We start from the raw sequence: 19334 nt of genomic DNA, 5'->3' as shown, positions 1-19334 counted from the left end.
GTATATGCTATCCTTAGGAGATTGGGATAAAAAAGAGTTGAGCTGTCACATGGAGTCTAGAAACTATAACCACACTGATTTGTGCCTCAGAAACAGGTGCCCATCACTGCTTAGGGAAGAGGGATATGAGAATAGAAGAAGCTTTTCTCAGTAATGTTTTGTTGGACATTAATGGTTCTAGAAAAGATAAACATAAAAGGTGAAAGAAAGGAGTGTAAAGGCAGCTGGAATGAGGGCTTGAACAATGTATTAGGATATGGCCCAGACAAAAATCTCAAAGTGTGCCTATGCCTTGAATTGACTCTTAGGGACAAGAAGTGCTGAATAAGCCAGTTTTATTGGGCTGCACTTCTTTCTGTGGCTGCAAACTGCACCAAAGGATCTGTAGAAGTGGGTTGTAGGCAATCCCTTTTAGGGACCTACTGGTTTAGGTGAGATCTCTGTATATGGGGTTGAGGGCTCACTTTTACCACAGTGATAGTGAAAGCAAACTTCTTGTCTGTATTTGGCAAAGTCATATTTTTCCAGTCATTTTGGGATGCTCTGGGGAAACATTGAACACCTTTGATCAGCTCCGGAGAGAGCTCTGTTCTGTTCTCTCTGAATTCATCTATTGAATTTGTTAGATGGCAAATGTTATGTGCTTTTTAATTTCCATGGCCCTTCTTTTGTGGCTCTGTGCAAAGAGAATTCTGTGAAAAAGGTTGTTTAAATTTGTGGTTTTGAAGATACTTTCTTGACGTCTGGCAAGTAGATACTCTTGTCCCCAACATACTGCTCTCCCATATTGTTGACACTGGAATGTAGTTCTGAGATCTAGAAAACTCTGGAAGATTGTACTGTGAAGTTCTGAAGATCTTTGGAGAGATCTTTGAAGATCTGAAGTTCTTTAGAGTAGGTGTGAGGAGTTAGGGTGGTGGACAATGACACACCAGGCCATTTCCATGCAATGTGTTTTCTGCATCCCTCGCAAGCTGAAGAATACAAGAGCTTACTGATCTGATTACCACTGTGTTTAGTTGGAAAGTTTTTGCTTTTTGAAACTATTGCAAGAGGAACTTCCAGGATTTCCCAAGACTTACGTATTCCGATTAGTTCAAACACTGTGTGTATTTGAAAATTTTATCTATGTGATTTAAATAAAAGAACAGAAATTACTTTGAGTGTGTTGTGGAAGCTGTATAACACATTCCAACTTCATGTAAAAAAAACCCACTTTGTCAGCTGGTACTGTAGGTAGTCCTTGTGTCATGGTCTTATTTGCATATTTTTGAAGTGATAAATTAGATAACTGTCACATTATGCTTTTCAGAAGGTGCTAAGTTAAGTGCAGTGCTTGTGGCTCTGCTCAAAGCAACCTCCACTTTAGCATAAGCAGTGGAATTTGTCATTTGGCTGAAGATGTTAAACCTTACAATACTTAAGCACCCCAGTGAATTCATTTTCTGAGAGTTATAGGTATGGCTGGTGGACAATTTGTCAAAGGATTTGTCTTTTAATTAATCTTGCAAAAGGTAGCATGTCCCAATCTGTACTTGAATTTTCTTAACAAACACTGCCAACTTCAGGCTTTCCAAATCTAATTGAAATTATTTAGAAGCAATGCATGGCTATTCTTTAAAAATTAGTTGGTTGTTACTTTGTCATGGATACTGTTGTGTTTAATTTTTATTATCTGGAGAAAGAAGTCCCTGAAAATGGAATCGAGCTTTCTCAGTCATTTAGATGTGTGAAAGAAACACAGTGGGGATGATGGCTTCATTCAATTACTGTTATGTTTGAGGGGAAAAAATATAGCTCTAACCATGTGAAAGTCAGAAATGGATGAATAAAAACTACCAAGCAGGAACACTGCTGTAGAGATTCCCATTATGGGTGGAAAGCACATTAAAAGAACCCTAAAATGGACTTTTCACTAGCATAATTAATTGCAAATCAGAGTTTACCAGAGTTTTATAAACCAGAGTGCACTGGTTTATAGATTACAGGTATGAACAGTGAAATTTGGCTACTTTGTTGGTGCACAGGAAGTTTTAAACACTTCATGAAAACAGATAACTCAGGATGATTTTGGTTTCCTCTAGAAACCAAGACCTGTGCCTACTGAGGGCAGCAGGTTTGGTTGGGATGGCCTAGGGAGATCAGGGCTCTCATGGGCCATGGCTCACCATCTCCTCATCCCTTGCACAGACCGATGAGTCACTCATCAATCAGCTCTAAATTGCTGCTGTTTCAAGTGAATGGCATTTTAGCTTAAAGCACCATTGATTTTTATTTGGCTTTCAATGCTCCACTTGAAGTGGTGACAGTTGAGAAATCCATTAGCGCTCCTAGCGCATCCCTGCAGACGCCCAGGAGAACATCTTGGGACTGTGGCTCTGGCAGTCACGCCCGGCCAGCGCTTCCCTGCTCATCAGGCCGTGCTTTTTAATCATTAGCTAGCGTCAGTAATTGCCAAACTTTGAATATTTCAGAAGTAAATGTTGGCAAATGCAAGGCATTACTGCAAGTGCTGATTGCTTTACCTTACATATGCTTTTTTTTTCCCCTCCCCTAATGCTTCTGTCCTAGAATTCCTAGTAGCTTTTTGAAGCTGAATATCTTTTTGTCCTTTGGTTTTTTGTGGTTTTTTTTTTTGGTGTCAAAGTACAGTTGCTCAAGTTCAAGTTGGGAAAGCAGATGAGAAGGGCTCTTTTTTTCTGTCTTTAGTATTCTTTTCTCCCCAGAAGCCAAACTGTGCCGGAGGATTGATACTTTGAAAGAGAAGTGGGAATTCTCTTATGTACCTGATAATTCCTTGCTCTTTTTGATAATTCTTTTTGCTGACGTCTTTGTAGTAACTTTGCTTTGCTACTGCTTGGGTTATTTTCTCATGTCTGTGATGTTTAAGAAAAGTAGTGAAATAGTCACTTGTAATAGAAACCCTTCTTTTTTGCATGTAGGAAGCTCACAAATGGGTGCTACCATAGTAGATGCATTGGATACTCTTTATATCATGGGCCTTCACGATGAATTCAGAGAAGGACAAGAATGGATTGACAAAAATCTTGATTTCAGTGTGGTGAGTAGAGCCTACCCTAAATATTTCTGTAGTTCTTTTCAAGGTGTTCATCTTGGAAGAGGTCTTTCCGGTGAAACTTAATAAAAATTACGGATCAAAGTGTTAGATGTAAACTTGTAACAGATGTGACATTCTCGGTGTATCTAACTTTGTTTTAGAAAAAGAATGCCATGACCTTCTCACAGTTATGATTTTAAGTAGAGATACACCTATATATTGTATTTTCAAAGTACAAATTATATATAACTGGATAATGGAAGTAAGAGGAAGTGTTTTATCAGAAACAACCAGGTCTCAGAAATGAAGACAGAAAGATGAGGTTTTATGGGCTGATAGTCGTTGCAAATAACTGAGCTATGAAAGACAATTTTCCCCAAAACTACAGTGTGTAAATTACTTAAGAATACAATCTCTCCTTCCATTTCTTAAGAGTTTTAGCACAAAATATGCCACTTGAATTCGTCTGTTTTCCTACAGGCTCTTCATCTATCACAAGAATTTCCCAGTTGGTCATACAGTATCTGACATTCTTGAGAAGCATTAAGTGGAAGAAATGGCTCTATTTTAGTCTTATTGATTAGTGTTCTTTGTACTAATTTTGGGACTGTCACAGACTCTGTGATGGAATTTGTATTTCAGTCCTTGGATTTGCCCTATGGTTCCACAAATAATTTTTCATTCAGTAAATGCACCTAATGAAATATAGTTGTATACTCCAAATTCAGCAAATGCTTACTGTTGTTTCTTTATTTTAACCTACTTTTCAAAAATTATTTGTTTGGGCTTTTTCCTTTTGATTTATACCTTGACTGTCTGGCAAACATCAAAGAAATTTTACTCTGCTTTTTCAGTTAGTGCTAGATAATTATTCAGTCTAAAACTGAAGATCCTAAATATATCAGAGACAGTGTAGAGATAATGATACCATTATGAGGATGAACTAAATTGCTTCCATAACTTTTGTCTGATCTAAGGCAATTTCAATATAAATTTGCAGTATTAATCTAGGATTTGGATGGAAGAAATTTACATGACCCTCTGGGGTTCAGTTACATCTTCCTATGTATCAAAAACCATTTCTGAAGGTTAATGAGTTGTCTTGTGTATACACCAAATTTGAATAACTTCCTTACATAGTTTGGAGTTTATAAATAAATACATATATTTGATCCTCTTGGATTTTTCTACTGGGAAATGGAAATCATTGGTTTCACTTTACACTGTCCCACTGCATGTGTGATTCATGACTTTAATAGGTATTAAGTGGAATCATGCTGCATTGGTGTTATTTTTCTTGTATCACCTCTATGTGAAAAGGGAAAACCTTTTACTAAAAACATTTTGGAGTATTTCAAACTTCCAAGTTTTAATCAGTGCTATTTGAATAAATTATTATTTACATAATCTTTTTGAAATATGTAATATGTGCAAAATGAATTTAGTTTTGATCCAAGCACTGCAGGTACCAGAGGAATAGCACAAAAGGAAAGACGTACCTTTAAATGTCATTTCAGCTGTGTGCAGATTGGTGAGTCAGCTTGTTCAGTGCACATTGTAGTGACTTTTCTGGATAAAAGGAAAAGTCTTGCCTATCTCAAAATCTCTTAATAAAACTACATTTCTGTGTCTAATGGGTTGAAGAGAAGTTTATGGGGGAGACAGATGGAGTGTATGTGTAAAATTAGCTGAATGGGGCACAGAGGGAGTCAGTTGCTAAAACTATCTGATTCCTCTTAATTTTTTGTGGGTTAAATGAGTCAAAAGATACTGTTGAATTTAACCTAAGGATAATAATGTGGAAGAAGGCAATAAAATCGTTTATTCTCTTGAATTTCTAAGTGGTCCTGCAGTACTACTTGTCATAACAGAAAGGCTACTCCAAGACAAAGATTATGTTAAAATAGAGCTCTGAATTTGAGTTTAGTAATTTAGGTTAAAAAAGTGCATTATGGGAATTCTCTAATTATTATTTTGCTTTATCTTTTAAAAATAGAAGGTTTGGTGCTATGCTGAAGCATAAGAGAGAAGATGCTGAATTACAGAAATGTGTAGTCCTTGCCTTCTTTTCCACCAGCCCAAATTACTGTAATTGTACTTTGTGGTGATAAAATGGTTAGAGGGCAGGAGAAAAACTAATTTGATTTTATTAAAATCGGTTGAAGCTGTAACTAGAGTTGTCATTTGGTGTCACAAAGATGTGCATGAGAATTTCAGTTTGGATCTAGAGACTGCAACAGTACAGACCCTTGCATGTGGATTGCCTTAGGATATGTACTTTCTTCTGCCTTGACAATTTTTTTTTCTTTCTTCATTAAGAAGTTGGTTAATTATTTATTAATGCTTTCTTTCTGTTCTAGAATTCCGAAGTGTCTGTTTTTGAGGTCAATATTCGCTTCATTGGCGGTCTTCTAGCAGCATACTACCTTTCAGGACAAGAGGTAAGGAGATTGGAAGATGTCTGAAATTCATTGTATTCTAGCAAATGTGGCATATGGAGACTTTTGTAGAATCTTGATTTCTCAGTAGCTTGCAAACTAATTTCACAGCAGTCAGTTGTCCAAAATAACCAAATTCTTAGAGTATGGAATCTTTAAAGTTTGTTTCTGAGTAGGTTTCTTGGCATTTAGGACACTTGGTTACAGTTCTGAAATGCTTCTTTTATCGAGATATTTTCCGAAGATATCCACTCAAATAAGCATCAGCTTGAAATGTCAAGTTAAATGTCAACCTTTTCATGCCAACAATAACTTGTTTTGATATTCTGTAGCTCCATGAAGGTAGAAATAATAGCTTTGTCACTTGTCCTGCAAGGATGAAGGTTTGCTTCATCAAAGTGCTACTCAATCTTCTTACCATTTTGTCGGTGACAAACTGAAAAATAGCAAGCCAATTTTATACAGCTTCTGAAACTTCTGTTAAAAAAGATGTAGAGACATGCTTGGATTGACAGGATGCACGTCCCCAAAGACTTGCAACAATGGACTTCCTTAGTCCAGCAGTCACAGTGCTGTGACCTCTTACTTCATATATTTTAACAAGACTAGAGCTTGACCCCCAGCTCTTCTCATATCTTAGGAACTGCATTAATTTAACCTATTGCCTGTGTCTTTGATTCTTTGGTTTTGACCTTTATTTTTCATGAGCCATCTGTAGCCCACTACCAGACATATTTCATGGCTTTCAGGTGTTCTTAGGTAATTTCTGCCTTTGTTTAGGGAAGCACCACATACGTACCTACAAGTTCTCAGGGATTTTAAGACTGCAGCCCTAAAAGTAACCAAGAGAAAACTCATAATTTATTGTCTCTTTATCTGTGAATTTTCTCCTTTATGAGGGTCTTCTCTTAGGAAGAAGAGCTCAGTGGCAAAGCAAAAATTCTGTGTACATCTTGGAAGAAATGGGTGGTTTATTTTTCATCCAGTGCTCCTCCTTTACCTTCTTCAAACTGGACCATGCTCCTTGGAGGTATCCATTGTGAATATGAAAAACCTCAGAGAAAAAGCTAGGATTACACATTCATAGCTGGATTATTTGTATATAGTGATACTGCACTTGTGCACAAGTCCCTTAAAAAGAACTTTTTTTGCCCCAGTATGCAGATGGGTGCAGCCAAGCACTGCCAAAACATATGCTTTGCCTGCATTTGTAAAGCAGAGTATTCCTTCTTAAATTTGCTTCTAACCTTTTGGTAGAGTCAGAACAAGCCCCTTTGCTTAAATAGCTTTAATTTCTTTCCTTCTTAGAAAACACCCTTTCTTTCCTAAATGTTGGCTGGGCTGAGTCTTTTGTTTTTAAGATTTTTATAGCATCATTCTCTCCAACAGACTTCAAATGCTTCATGGCTTGTGATACAGGATTCCCGTCAAATGTCCATATGTATCATCTTTATTTTCCTAAAGAACTGCTAAAAAAAGTGCTCAGACTGCATTTCTTTCAAAATAGTGTGGCAGCTAGGATTGCTTTGGGTATCTGAGACACTGCTTCATTTGCCAAGTTGGATGGGTTTTCTCTGCAATTTGTCGTTGTGGATATGACAAGCAAGGGATTTTGAGGCTCTTCAGCAACTGAGCCCAGGAGAGACACCTGCATCTGGGAACTCCTTGGAGTTGGAAACAGGTTGCTTGAGATGTGATTTCCAATCTGGTCCTCTCTCTCCCCCAAAAAGGGAACGTATTCCTTAGCTCAGGATTGGGACATGCTTGATTTCTTTATTTACTTCATTCAGACATGTGCGGAGCAGTTTGTAGCATTGCTAAGACAGACAAGCCTGTTTCCAGCCTTTTGGGTGTTTTACCTGATCAGGTTGTGAACATGCACATGGGCTTACACCTTTAGGCAGTCTCTGTCTCCTGGTAGGTGTCCTTTCTCTGTTCATCAAGCCATCATTTGCTTGATCATATTCACTTACCACACCTTGTTGATATTCCAGTCACCATCTTCCTACCTCCAAGCCTCTACTTCTGCAAGGCTGTTGCTAGATTGGTTTTAGAAGGTTTTCATACTGATTTTTCATACTTTTGCATGTCTTGTTTGATGTATTTATAGTAAAGTCCAGTACAGTGAACTGCTGCTTTGAATTAATTCTGTTTTTCTCCTTTAAAGAAATACAAATTCTGCTTAGGTCTGCAACAGGAGTTACTGCTGTTTGGTGATAGTTAGTAAAGCTGCTCTTACTTCATTTGGACTCCTGCCACTTAGTGTTGATAAAGGTGCTGTAGGGACAACCATAAAACAGTGTCCAAGACTCAACATCAGCTGTGGAACTTTAATCATTTGTAAATGGCCGCATCTGGAGAATTTTAAAGTCCTCTTGGTGTATCTACAATGCCCTTTATAGGGAGAGAGTAACTGTGCTTGACAGGATTCTATCTGATTGATTCATAATGGTAGCTATTGACCATAGTTTTCAAGTACAGCAGATAATTAATTTAGATTAAATAGTCCTTTTCAATGCTTTTATTGAAAATATGTTAGATTTACAATTTATTTAGTATGTCTAGTGGCATGACTTTGTGGCTTCCATGCTGTATTTAAACTGTCACGTTACTGCTATTACTTAGAGGAGGATCAACTGAGATCATGGTTTTAATAATGCTGATTATAGGTAATGGTAGAATTTTAAGCCTTTTTTGCTAAGATTGTGAGTATTGCTGTCCTTTCATCAGTAAGGATTCCCTCTTACTCACTGCAGTGAATGGGTGAATAATGAAATATATCTCCCATACAACCAAAAATAAAGTTGCTGTTTTTAGCAGCTGACAGCTTGGCTGAAAATGCTGTAGGGCTTGTCCTGTCCAGTGCTGAGTCACAGGCCTTCCTTTGTGAAACATGACATGTGTAAATTTTTTAACAGCTCAGCCTTTCACATGTGGGAATTTCTGGTGGGCTTTCATGAGTGATGAGCATGTAAAGCTAAAGCTTGAGAAGGATGCAGTTTGGTGCAAATGTCATGGTTGTCTTGCCTCCCTGTACCTGTCTGCTAAAGTAGGGAGACAAAATTGTTTCCGTCTAACAGGCTGTTCTCTTGATGTGTGAAGGATCACCATCTTTCTCCATTTTTCCCTCTCAGCATGCCATTTGAATGGAAGATAATCAAGATACAACTGCAAACCTTAACACAGTGGAAAATTTGCCCATGCATTCTGCTTCAGTTTTCTGAAGTTGAAGCAAAACTGATACCTCTCTGATGGCAGAGGTTGTAGATCTGCAGTCTGGGGGCCCTTGTTTAAATCCTCTGCACAGTATGTTTTTCCTGGCTGATTGTGGACAGGCCATCAGGTGTCTGGCTAGGTGTATGGTACCAGATAAAAGTGTTCCTTCTTTGTCTCAGTTCCCACAGAGAAATGAGGTCTCAATCTGTCATCAATTTTGAGATTCTTTGAGGCAATGACTTTTCTCCAGGGTACATTATTGAACTATATCATGAATATATGCTAAAATCATGGAATATAGAATCATAGAATGGTTTGGGTTGGAAAGGACCTTTTAAGATCATCTAGTACAACCCCCTTGCTGTAGGCAGGGACAGCTTTCAACAGACACATTCCTCAGAGCCCTCTCTGACCTGGCCTTGAACGCTGCCAGGGAAGGTGTGTCCACAGCTTCCCTGGGCAGTACAACCTCATTACCCTCATTGTAACAAATGCCTTCCTAATAGGGCCCTAAGAGGGCTTTGAGCAGCCTGATGTGGTAGAAGGTGTCCCTTCCCATGGCAGGGGTTGGAACTAGATGATCTTTAGGAATGTCTTCCAATGTGTTCAGTTTTGTGATAATATCCACTGTAAAACTACCCTCTTTCAGTTTTAAAACAGTTGTTCCTTCTCCTGGCATTAGAGGCCATAGTAGAAAGTCCTCTTCATCTTTCTTGGAAGCCAGGCCCCCTTCAGGTTATGGAAGGTGCTAGAAGGTCCCTCTGGAGCCTTCTCATGCTGAACAACCTCAGCTCTCTTAGCCTGCCTTCAAAGGAGATGTGCATCAGCCCTCGGATTATTTTTGTGACCATCTTCTGGACCTGCTCCAGCAGGGCCACATTCTTCTTTTGTTGGGACCCCAGAGCTGCAAATGGTATTAGAATCCTCAGTATAACTGGGGGGTTCAGTGTATTTCTTTTGAAATAATACGAATGAAAGAAAGAGGAGGTTGGACCAGATGATCCCCTGTGGTCCCTTCCTACCTGACCAATTCTGTGCAACAGAGAGAGGCTCAATAAAAAATGAAGGAAAAAAACATGGTCTCTCCTGGAAGTGCTGTGTGTCATAAAATAATAGAATCATCTAGGTTGGAAAAGACCTTGACAATAGAGTTCATCCTCTCCAGGCAGACTCTCTTGTATTTTGCTGTATGCCAGAGGTTTCTTCCCAGTTCCAGTAAGCAACCAGTGCAAAGTGTTCACTCATTGTTATTCTTTATTAAATTGTATGCTAATAGGTATAATCTCTTAAGTACCTAAATACCTAAATAAGAAATGCAAAATTGTGTCTATATTTAATAAGGAGCCACTAATTAAATATTTTTGGGGTATAGGGTTTATGAGAGTTGCTTAGTAGAATTGTGAGTGACTGGGAGACATACTGTAAAAACTAGGAACTCCTATTTTCTACCCCAGGTTGTGATAGAATGGATAACATGTTTGTATTTTACATTTTGATCAAACAGGATTGTAGTTAAAGTGTGTGAACTGCAAGCTTCCCACCTTCTGAGTTCAGAGGAACCACTGTGCTTCCTCTTTTGCATCTGTCAAATAGAGTTAATAGTCCAAAATAACATATTGATGGTAAAATATATGACTTCTTATCTAAATTGAACCAGACTGTTTCTCAGTAATCCCTGCAACAATCCTTTAATTTCTGTAAGAACTACGTACAGTCTTCATTATGCTTGTGGGTTGGGGGTGAGGGACAACACTATGATACAGCTGATAATGTAACAGAAATAAGTAGAAATTAAATTTTCCATATGCCTAGTTTGGAGTAAACGTTGAATATGGCAGCTTAGGATGAAAACCAGCCTTACATGATTTAAAAAACTAACAAACAAAAACCATCAATAAAATCCCAAAACAAAACAACAAAAAAACCCAACTTTTTAAATGTGGCTGCATTAAGGGATTTTCTTTCTTTAGTGCATCGTACTGGCACAAATACAATTTTTGTCTTTAGTTATGAATCCATGTGGTTTTTTATAGTTTTCAGGGATGCCTGGCAAGGCACTGTTTAGCTTTTTCCCCAGAACAGTAGGCTTCTTTGTTTATTCCAAGTTAATTCCCTAGACTTACAATATAAGAATGTTTTGTGTTCTTTATGATTTTCTTTAACTTAGTATCCAGCACTAATGAAATAAAATATCTTGATATCACTCTATTGTATGTAACAGCATCAGGATAGAAATGCTTAATGAAAGAGTATCATGTATACAAGGAGATTAGAGCAAGATAAAGCTACTTGTATTTCACACAAAAAAAGAGAATGCTATTGCAATTTGTATTCTTATTAGATTGGATCTATCTGTTCATACAGTCTTCTAAAGTCATTTTCCAGGGAGGTTGTCTGGAAATGAACCCATAGTGCTTGGCTGGTTTCTGAGGATGTGCCTCTGGAATTCTTTGATCTCCTTTGGTGTCTATCTAGTTCTACAGTTCAAGATTTTATTCAAGATCAGTCATGTTTGGTGCTTGGTTTTTCTCTGGGTAACATGGGGTTTTTCTCTTCTATATGGATGTTGGTATTGGTAAATTCTTTTTTTCAACACAAGTGATCTAATGGATCTTTATTTGGTATATGATTGATTATATGTTCTTCCACTTCTTTCAGTCACATCTGTGCATCTGGGTTTTTTTTTGGGGATCAGGGTAGCTGATACTGATTTCTGAGGGAGGTTAGGAGCACTATTTTGTAAAATCACTGTGTGTCCACAAAGCTTTCAACTCCTTGTGTGAAAGAGCAGCAAGCAGGCAAGCAGTAAGAATGAATGGCACAAGGCAGAAATGAGTTGGCTGATCTCTCTATGTTAATGCCGAAAGAATGGAACTTGCCAACAGACCACAATGATAAGCTGCAGGAGAATTTACAAAATAGATCCATGATAATTGTGTCTGAATGTAGAATTTGTGAGAGTAGGCTACCAGGAGACCAGGAGTTCCAGTATCCTCAAGGACTAAAACAGTAAACAGTCTGTTGCAACCTGATGTAGGATATCACACTGGAATTTTCAACAGAAGTTGGATTTTCTTATGGTGTGCTGCATCAAGTGGTCCAAGAGTTGTGATTTCTGCTATGCTGTCCCCAGACCTGGCTAGTGAAGGAGCAGTCAGTATGAGGAAGACTTCACAGATGACAATGGCAGAAGAAATCAGCTTCAAGCCTTCCTATTGGGTGTGTGAACTTCTTTGAGCTCATAAAGGCAGATGGAGATTCCTAGAGCATCTTGCAGCATCCATTGTTCCTTATTTCTGAAATCCATCCAAAAGACAGCAGTGAAGATACTGAACCCTGCTATGAGCAGTATTTTCACTTCCAAGTGTTTGTGAACACACTGTAAATGAACTTTCTGCTCTCCAAATGGGAATTTGTTCAAGGAGGGAGGGACAGACATCTGCAGAGCCCAAGTGTTGTATACACGCAGAATCATCCTGTAATTAAACACAGGGAATGATCATTGGAGCAATAAAGCCCAAATAAGACAAAGAACAATCTTGTACCAGAGGTTATTGCTCTGTGTTCAAAATCCAATTTTTTTACAGTTGTATTTGATGAATTGCTGTCACTGCTCCTCTATGGCTCCTGCCCAATAGCCTCCAGCACTGAGGATACCCACTGCTAGAATGAACGTGACTGCCTGCCAAATGTCTGTCCAGCTTCTTGAAAAATAGATAGATAAAGTCCAATTCTTTGAGCAAATCTCCAAGAATAGTAATGTCTTCACAGGGATCCCGGTCACAGGCATGTCTGCTATCTCTGGATGCTGTGACATCTTCCCTAAAGGTTAATAATCCTTGAGTACTATTTCTTCTCCATGCTGTGGAACCACTTCTTGCTTTAGAAAAGTTTGTACTTCCAGGGTGGCTTGGCATACTTACTTCTTACACAGCAAGCGCTAGCCAAAAAAAAACCAGAGCCTCATCCATTGATAATTACAGAGTTATCAGCATCTCCCCAGGAGGGGAGGGAGTCTTCTACCTTCTATATATCAAGCCCTCCCCTTCCCCATGTCTACAGCCCAGTCTGTGACACTGCATGGCTATCTGGTGGCTAGCTATGGAGGCGAGCCATCATGACTATGGATCCCTTCTGGGACTTGATGGGAGCTGGTAAACTCCCAGCAGTTTCAGCCTGGGTTAGGGATTTTGGTGTTTCCTCTGTGTGTTCCCAGCATGTTCCCCATTTTCTGTCTTCTCATAATATGTGTTAGGATATGTGTTAAGTGAGATACTGTTTATATGGAGAGCAGAAAATAAAATCCTCTAACGCTGAAAAAGAGTACCTGGAGCAAACATCTGCAGGTACTTGCTGAAGCTATGTCTCCAAGTAGGAGAAGGCAGGATGCAAAATGCATATCATCATTAGGAGGTTGAGGAGATGTAATTAACTGAGACTAAGAGAGTCAGAGGAGTATGATGTTACATGGATCTGTTTTGTTTCACTGCAGACTTTCTTTCAGGTACCTAGATTTTATCTAAATTAGGATGGATCCTTTGAATGTGTGGATTTCCCCTGTCTTTCTGAACACTGAAGAAGAAATAGTACAAAAACATGTAAATAGAACCCACATCTATACAGACAAACTCTTAAATGGTCATTTCAGTGAGTAAGCCTGTTTTATTTTCTGATCCTTAAGAAGTCATTGCTTGTATTGATGTCCCTACTCTATGATTTTTTAAAAAATTGTATCACAGGCTCTAGAATGCATCTGCCAAGCTGGTTGTTTGAGCTAAGATTTCCACCAAAGCAGTGTGTGTGCTGACTTTAGTATCAAGCTACCAGCACTCCTGTGTTCCATGTTTGAGATGGTCACTACATTCCAGGGTGCTTGGGAAGTAGTGCTCTGTTCTGCAAATGCATGAAATGCAACCTCAGCCAGAGAGGTGATCACAGAGGAAGGGCTAGTTAGTCATCACCCATAGGTGCTGTGAAGGAGAGTTGGCAGGTGTGTGTGATACCTGTCTGTATGAGCACCCAGGGTGAACTTTGTGTTCTTGATCTTTTTTGTGGAATTGTATTGGACATATGTCCCATTTATGTGCATGAAGGTTTACAGTGTAGTGAGAGAGTGTTGTCACACTCATTTCAGGCATTAGTAATTGCAAAGTGGATAGACTTGAGGATAAAAATACTGAAGATAGTTACTGGATTTGGAGTGCTTCATTGATCAGAAGTATGACATTACCTTTTCTCAGCAATTAGCACTCTGAGTGCCTGTGGTCCTCTCAGATTAGAATCCTTAAAGCTTCTGACAATTCAGCACATTTTCTGAAGCAAGAAGAACCAGAAAAAGGAATGCCACAGTGATCTCTTAAAACTTGGATTTAACTCTTCTGACTAGTATCTTAGAAAGTCTGTAACAAAACCAAACGTTTAGCTTTGGAATTGCTCCCTAGAAAAGTTCATCTGCATCTGTTTGCAGCAGAATTTGAAGGTTGTTTCCAGTTCTTGAATGTGTTGTGGTTCGTAGGAAGAGTGACTGAGAATTGTGCTAAGTAAGTGATACTTACATTCTCTGCCAAGAACTCCTTTGTTAGCAATCCATAAGAGATTTGTAGGGTATGCAGGAGTGACCCCATCTTGCCTTTAGAGTAACTAAGCATTCTCTGGTACGAGCAGCATTTGTCTGAGGAGAGAGTCCATTGACTACTTGCTTTTTTTCATGAAGTGAAGCTTCACAAATCTTTAAAACTTGTGGTGTGAGTGGCAGTTGGAAATAAAATATTCCTGCTAGCAGTACTGCATGGAATGACAAAAGCCCAGAGATGGATAGAGAGTCGCTTGTTGCACAGTGTACACGGCTGTGCTTGAGGAACAGCGTCAAGTAAGGAAGACAAAGTGAATATTATTCTAAATGTCTCTTGTGTGATAGCAGCAGGAGGACACTTACACCATTATGACAAAGTGTTCTTGTCTACTGCTGATTTATTAATATAATAAAAAGGGTAGCTTATTGTTTTATTTTTGTTGAACAAAGTTATTTACGGTATTTGCAATATAAAAAAAGAAGATTAATAGTTTACTCTGTTTACTTTTGTCAGCTTTGGATATAAAGCCGTTCATTTACATGACTGTCTTTTTCATCTTTTTAAACACCATGAAAATGACATATCTTTCTGGGCAAAATAGTAATATCATTTGTGTGGATAAATCTAGGCTCAAATCTCATTTAAAGTAGAGCACGAGGGATGTTAAGTGTCTGATACTCTATTAACAGATAATCAAACTAATCCTTTCCAGGAATCTGACAGGCAGCATCTCCTCTGTTCAGGAAAACTCGTTAGTCAAATTATGTTATATGTGTCAATGGATATCCCCAACAACCAACCTAAATATATGAAATATAGGTCTTCAGTAAGTAAGACGATACTGTGTGCTCTGGTTTCACGGGATTTTTAGCTGTACTGATGAAATAACCTAAATTAAGGCTTTAAGGCTTATCTAAATTAAGTTTTCAAAGGGTGAAAATCTCAGAAGAGTTAACAGCATTGTGTATGTCCTGTTCAATGAAGATGAGATTTGAGCTTGTTGCCAGGAGATGAGCTGCTTATTCATAAGTAGTTGTGACAGCTCACTGGTCTCTTTACAGGACACAGTCTGAAAAAAATGCCTCTATTTTTCTTTGACTTTTAAAGTGTTGTCTCATATTGGGCGTTGCCACAGCTCACTGCAGTGCAGATTGCAATGCTTGTGCAGTTTCTGTTTACCAGGATTGTAGTAAACATTTTCTTGACTGGCAAAGGACACTTAGCCCAGTTTATTGCTGCATCTTGGTGCTGCATGACACCTGAAGCAGAGAAAACTGACTTCATTGTGATTTTTTTTTTTCTTCCACTCTAATTGGAAATAGGTTTTTTCTGTTAGTATAATATACTTTAAACTAGTGGAAATAAAGGACAATCTGATTTAGCACTAGAAAATAGAATAGCTGTGCAGTGATAGCTACTCTTAAAACTCATTCTTTGGCCATGTTCTTGTGGAGGGTTGTAAAAGCTAAGAAGGAGCAGGTAATTGGTAACTATTCTTCACGTGTCATGTATCTCCTTTTGACCAGGTCTGTTAGTTTGTCTGTCTCTCTTCAGTAGTTTAAGAAACATATTGATGCTGATGGGCACCAGTGACAGCAAGTACAGTATCCTTCCTGTTGTTTTTCTAGACATTTGTTTATTGGCATTACTCTTGACATAGTAACACATTAGTTTCTACCATGGAGTTTTCCTCTTCTTTCCTCCTGAGGGTTTTCACACTTTATCTGATCCAGAAAGGAAGTATGGCATTGTCTTTTGTCAACTGAAGACACAGTTCTTCCAGCAGGATTTTTTTTCACTTTGAAACAGAACTAAAATACGACTCTGGACATACTGCTTTAAAATCTAGCATCTTTGGCTGACTTTGCCTTTTGGAACTTGTTTTCATTCAGTACTAACTCTTTATGTTTTTGTCTTGAAAAGGAATTTGCATGCTAGCTGAGAACAGATACCATGAGAGAAAAATAGATGCCAGGAATGCTACAATAACTGCTAAGCAAACCCACTAGAATCTAGGAAAAATATTAACAGAAAAATATGTTGCCTCTAATGGTGTGTGCACCTACCACATGATAGAGATTATGAACTCTTCTTATCTTAGGAATCAAGAGGATGCTGTCTGCAGTAACATTCTGTTACCATGTATGAATTGGAAAATCAAGAAACAAATTTTTAAAGGAATGATCAAGAAGTTCTCTAGCCTTCTAACTCAGCATATTCTGTGATTCTGTGATTTTTTTTTTCAATTCAAAACACAAGATTGAAGATAAGTGCCTATATCAAAATAATGCATCTATGTGCATTTTAAGAAAAGGTCTTTTAAGGTAACCTAAGTAATTGTGAGCCAGATAGTCTGATTTCACTTTTCCTGCCCACACCAGAAATTTATATAATGGAAAATAAGACATGATCAGTACATTAGTGATTTGACAATAAAAGTCTTAAGAATTTATATATTACTGTAGGTTTGGTCTTGTTGGGATGGCAAATAAGTAGAAAACTCCTGAGAAATTTAATTGAATGTTCAACTAGGCCTGTGTAAATTAAATCCGTTTTAGTGTTGCCAGAGGTGTAGGTGCAGACTGGCAGCTACAAGAAAAATTAACAACTCATGTTGAACAGACCAACATGGGGGCAGAATAAGGGATTGCATTTTGAGTAGTTGTGGCTTTGGAAGAGTATGTGAAACTCAAAAAAGGCAAGCTGCTCAGCTTGAACCTCTGGTATGAAATCCTGTGGCAAAAGACCTATGAGCATTTGGGTTTATAAATAGGAACTTCACATATGAGGAGGAATTTATTTCTGTTGAAGTCATTAACAAGACTTATAAGACTGCTGTTGGTATGCTGCAAGCTTCTTGGTAATAATGCTCTTAGAAGGATTTGTAGAAGCAGTAGAAAGTCGTGAAAAGTAAGAGGACTGGTAGTTGTGCCTCCTGGACACACGCATAGTCAGGATGTGATACAGTCCAGATATTTCTCTGAAGGGAATCTTCCACTTCAGTACTGTTTATTGATGTATCTGTATAAAGGTATCTCAACACTTGCTCCTTATTTTATGCAGGTGATCAGATTGTTGCACTTGAACCTTTTTATTTTCATTTGTGTGGCATAAAAGAGCAGCATTTTTATCTTATAGTTCTGGTCCTGAGAACTATAAATTATGCTGCAGTAGTCTGGATATTTATCTCACCATTTTGTCAACACAAATGTCTGTTTTTTCAAGTGCCTTGCAGAATTTATGCTACTATGAAGATCCAGTGCTTACTAATTCATTGCTCATAGGTTTTGCTTGCCAACTAATTTTCTGTCAGAACTTAGTCCATATATGTATATATAAACTGTAGATCTGTTGACTGGGGAAAACAAGCCAGTTCATAAAAAAGAAAAAAACAAACAAAAAACAACCACCAAACACTATTTACTTTAATCAGGTGCAGTGTAATGTGCTTTTCATCTGTCATTGTGTCAGGAACATGTTTTTGAAGATATAAAAGTTGTATGATTTTTACCTTTTTCTTTCCTCCTAGACTGTGATTTTTGCATTGTAATCTGTCACATTGTACCAGTGGGAGAAGGGAGGCTGTGTGTATAATGACTGCACATAGTGTAAAACAATATGTAATTTAATCTCTGTTTAACTTTTCTTTGTAAAGGCAAATACAGTCTAAAAGGGACTGAGTCATTTCTGACAAAGACTAAAGGGGAAATCAAGATAAATTTAAAAGGGAAAGCTTGGCAGGGAAAGATTGGCAGCACATTCAAGAGAAATGGGAGACAGAGGAATAACTGAGAAAGAAAGTAGAAATTGAGACAATCTAAGCATAGAGCTGAAGGACAAAAAAGAGAAATATATGGGGAAATATATTTCATGGCATAGAAAAATATATGAGAAATTAAGGAGATACTTGTATATCTAAATAATAGAGAAGGTGCTAGGAAAAGGTGTTGCCAAAAAGAAACCGATGTCAAGAGAGATTAATAACCAGAGGAAGTAGTTAACTTTTATTGCACAAAAATGGTTCTAATAAAACTTGGTAGCTTGGTACAAACAGCTTAATTATTTGACTTCAGAACCATTTCTTAAGGTTTCTAACACAAATTTTTCTTCTTGAAAACCACAGAGTGACTGGATCATCAGTTCAGTTGTGAGCTTCAGGCACATAATGCAGTCTTACTCAACTAAGAACAGCTGGTAGTACCAAAGTACCAAAGATCATTGATTAACAGAAAAAACCAAAAAACAACATTCCAAGATTCATTGATACCTTGCTTTGCCTGGATGTGTGTGGCTACAAAGGCATGTTGAAGGACTGATATATTAGAGTCAATTCCAGTTCCTAGGAATATGTTTTGGAGATGAGAAAGTGTTTTTTCCTGTCACATTCCCCAGGATGTTTCTCATAATCCTGTTACTTTCAGCTGTACTCTTGGCAGTCCATACATTTTATGTCCTACCTTCTTTAGATTTCCATTTGTTCCCTGCCCTTCCTCCTGATGCCTTTGTTTCTCTCCTTCACTGCCTATTTATGCTTCCTTCTTTTGCCAGCTTCTCCCTGACACTTCACCTTGTAGGAGGTAGGGGACTAGGAGCCCTGTGCTTTACCACTTCTGCTTCCCCACTGGCAAAGCTCCATGCTGATCTTCTGTCCCTTGATGGCTCTTTTCTTTAATTTCCTGATGGCCATTCTGATTCATTTTTCTCCTTTCTCTGTTCCCTTTCTCCACAGTTTAAATCAGTCTTTCTCTGTGCCAGCTGCTAGTGGGGGAACATTTTATCCAGAAGCCAGGCATTGTTCATGCTGTCACGTCTGGTTCCCTCTGCTACTGAGGTAGCTCCCACAGAAAGACGAGATTATGCTTAGGCATGAGTGATTGTGGTTGGTGTGTTGTGCAAATTCAAGATTGTTGCTTTTAGTTCAGGGACCGTTTTTTAACAAAGGTAACTAAACTGACAGGTTAATACTGCTTGTGCAGGTAAACTTAGAGTGAAGAAGCCAGAGGTATGAAAAGCAGGAAAGATGAAACACAAAAATTGCTTACTACTCTA

The 19334-nt window shown here is 38.2% G+C and overlaps 1 protein-coding gene across 1 annotated transcript in view; it reads left to right on the top strand.

Moving 5' to 3' along the window:
- MAN1A2 (mannosidase alpha class 1A member 2) overlaps positions 1–19334 on the top strand; it is a 133337-nt gene that overhangs the window by 56963 nt on the left and 57040 nt on the right. Inside the window, exons 4-5 of the mRNA XM_005420589.2 lie at positions 2943–3061; positions 5419–5499. Coding sequence (XP_005420646.1) covers positions 2943–3061; positions 5419–5499 — 200 coding nt within the window. The remainder of the gene's footprint in view (positions 1–2942; positions 3062–5418; positions 5500–19334) is intronic.

The sequence above is a fragment of the Geospiza fortis genome, unplaced genomic scaffold (assembly GCF_000277835.1).
Source record: "Geospiza fortis unplaced genomic scaffold, GeoFor_1.0 scaffold1, whole genome shotgun sequence".
Lineage (NCBI taxonomy): Eukaryota > Metazoa > Chordata > Aves > Passeriformes > Thraupidae > Geospiza > Geospiza fortis.
The sequence above is the reverse complement of the archived record's forward strand: the minus strand, read 5'-3'. Positions and strand labels throughout refer to the sequence as shown.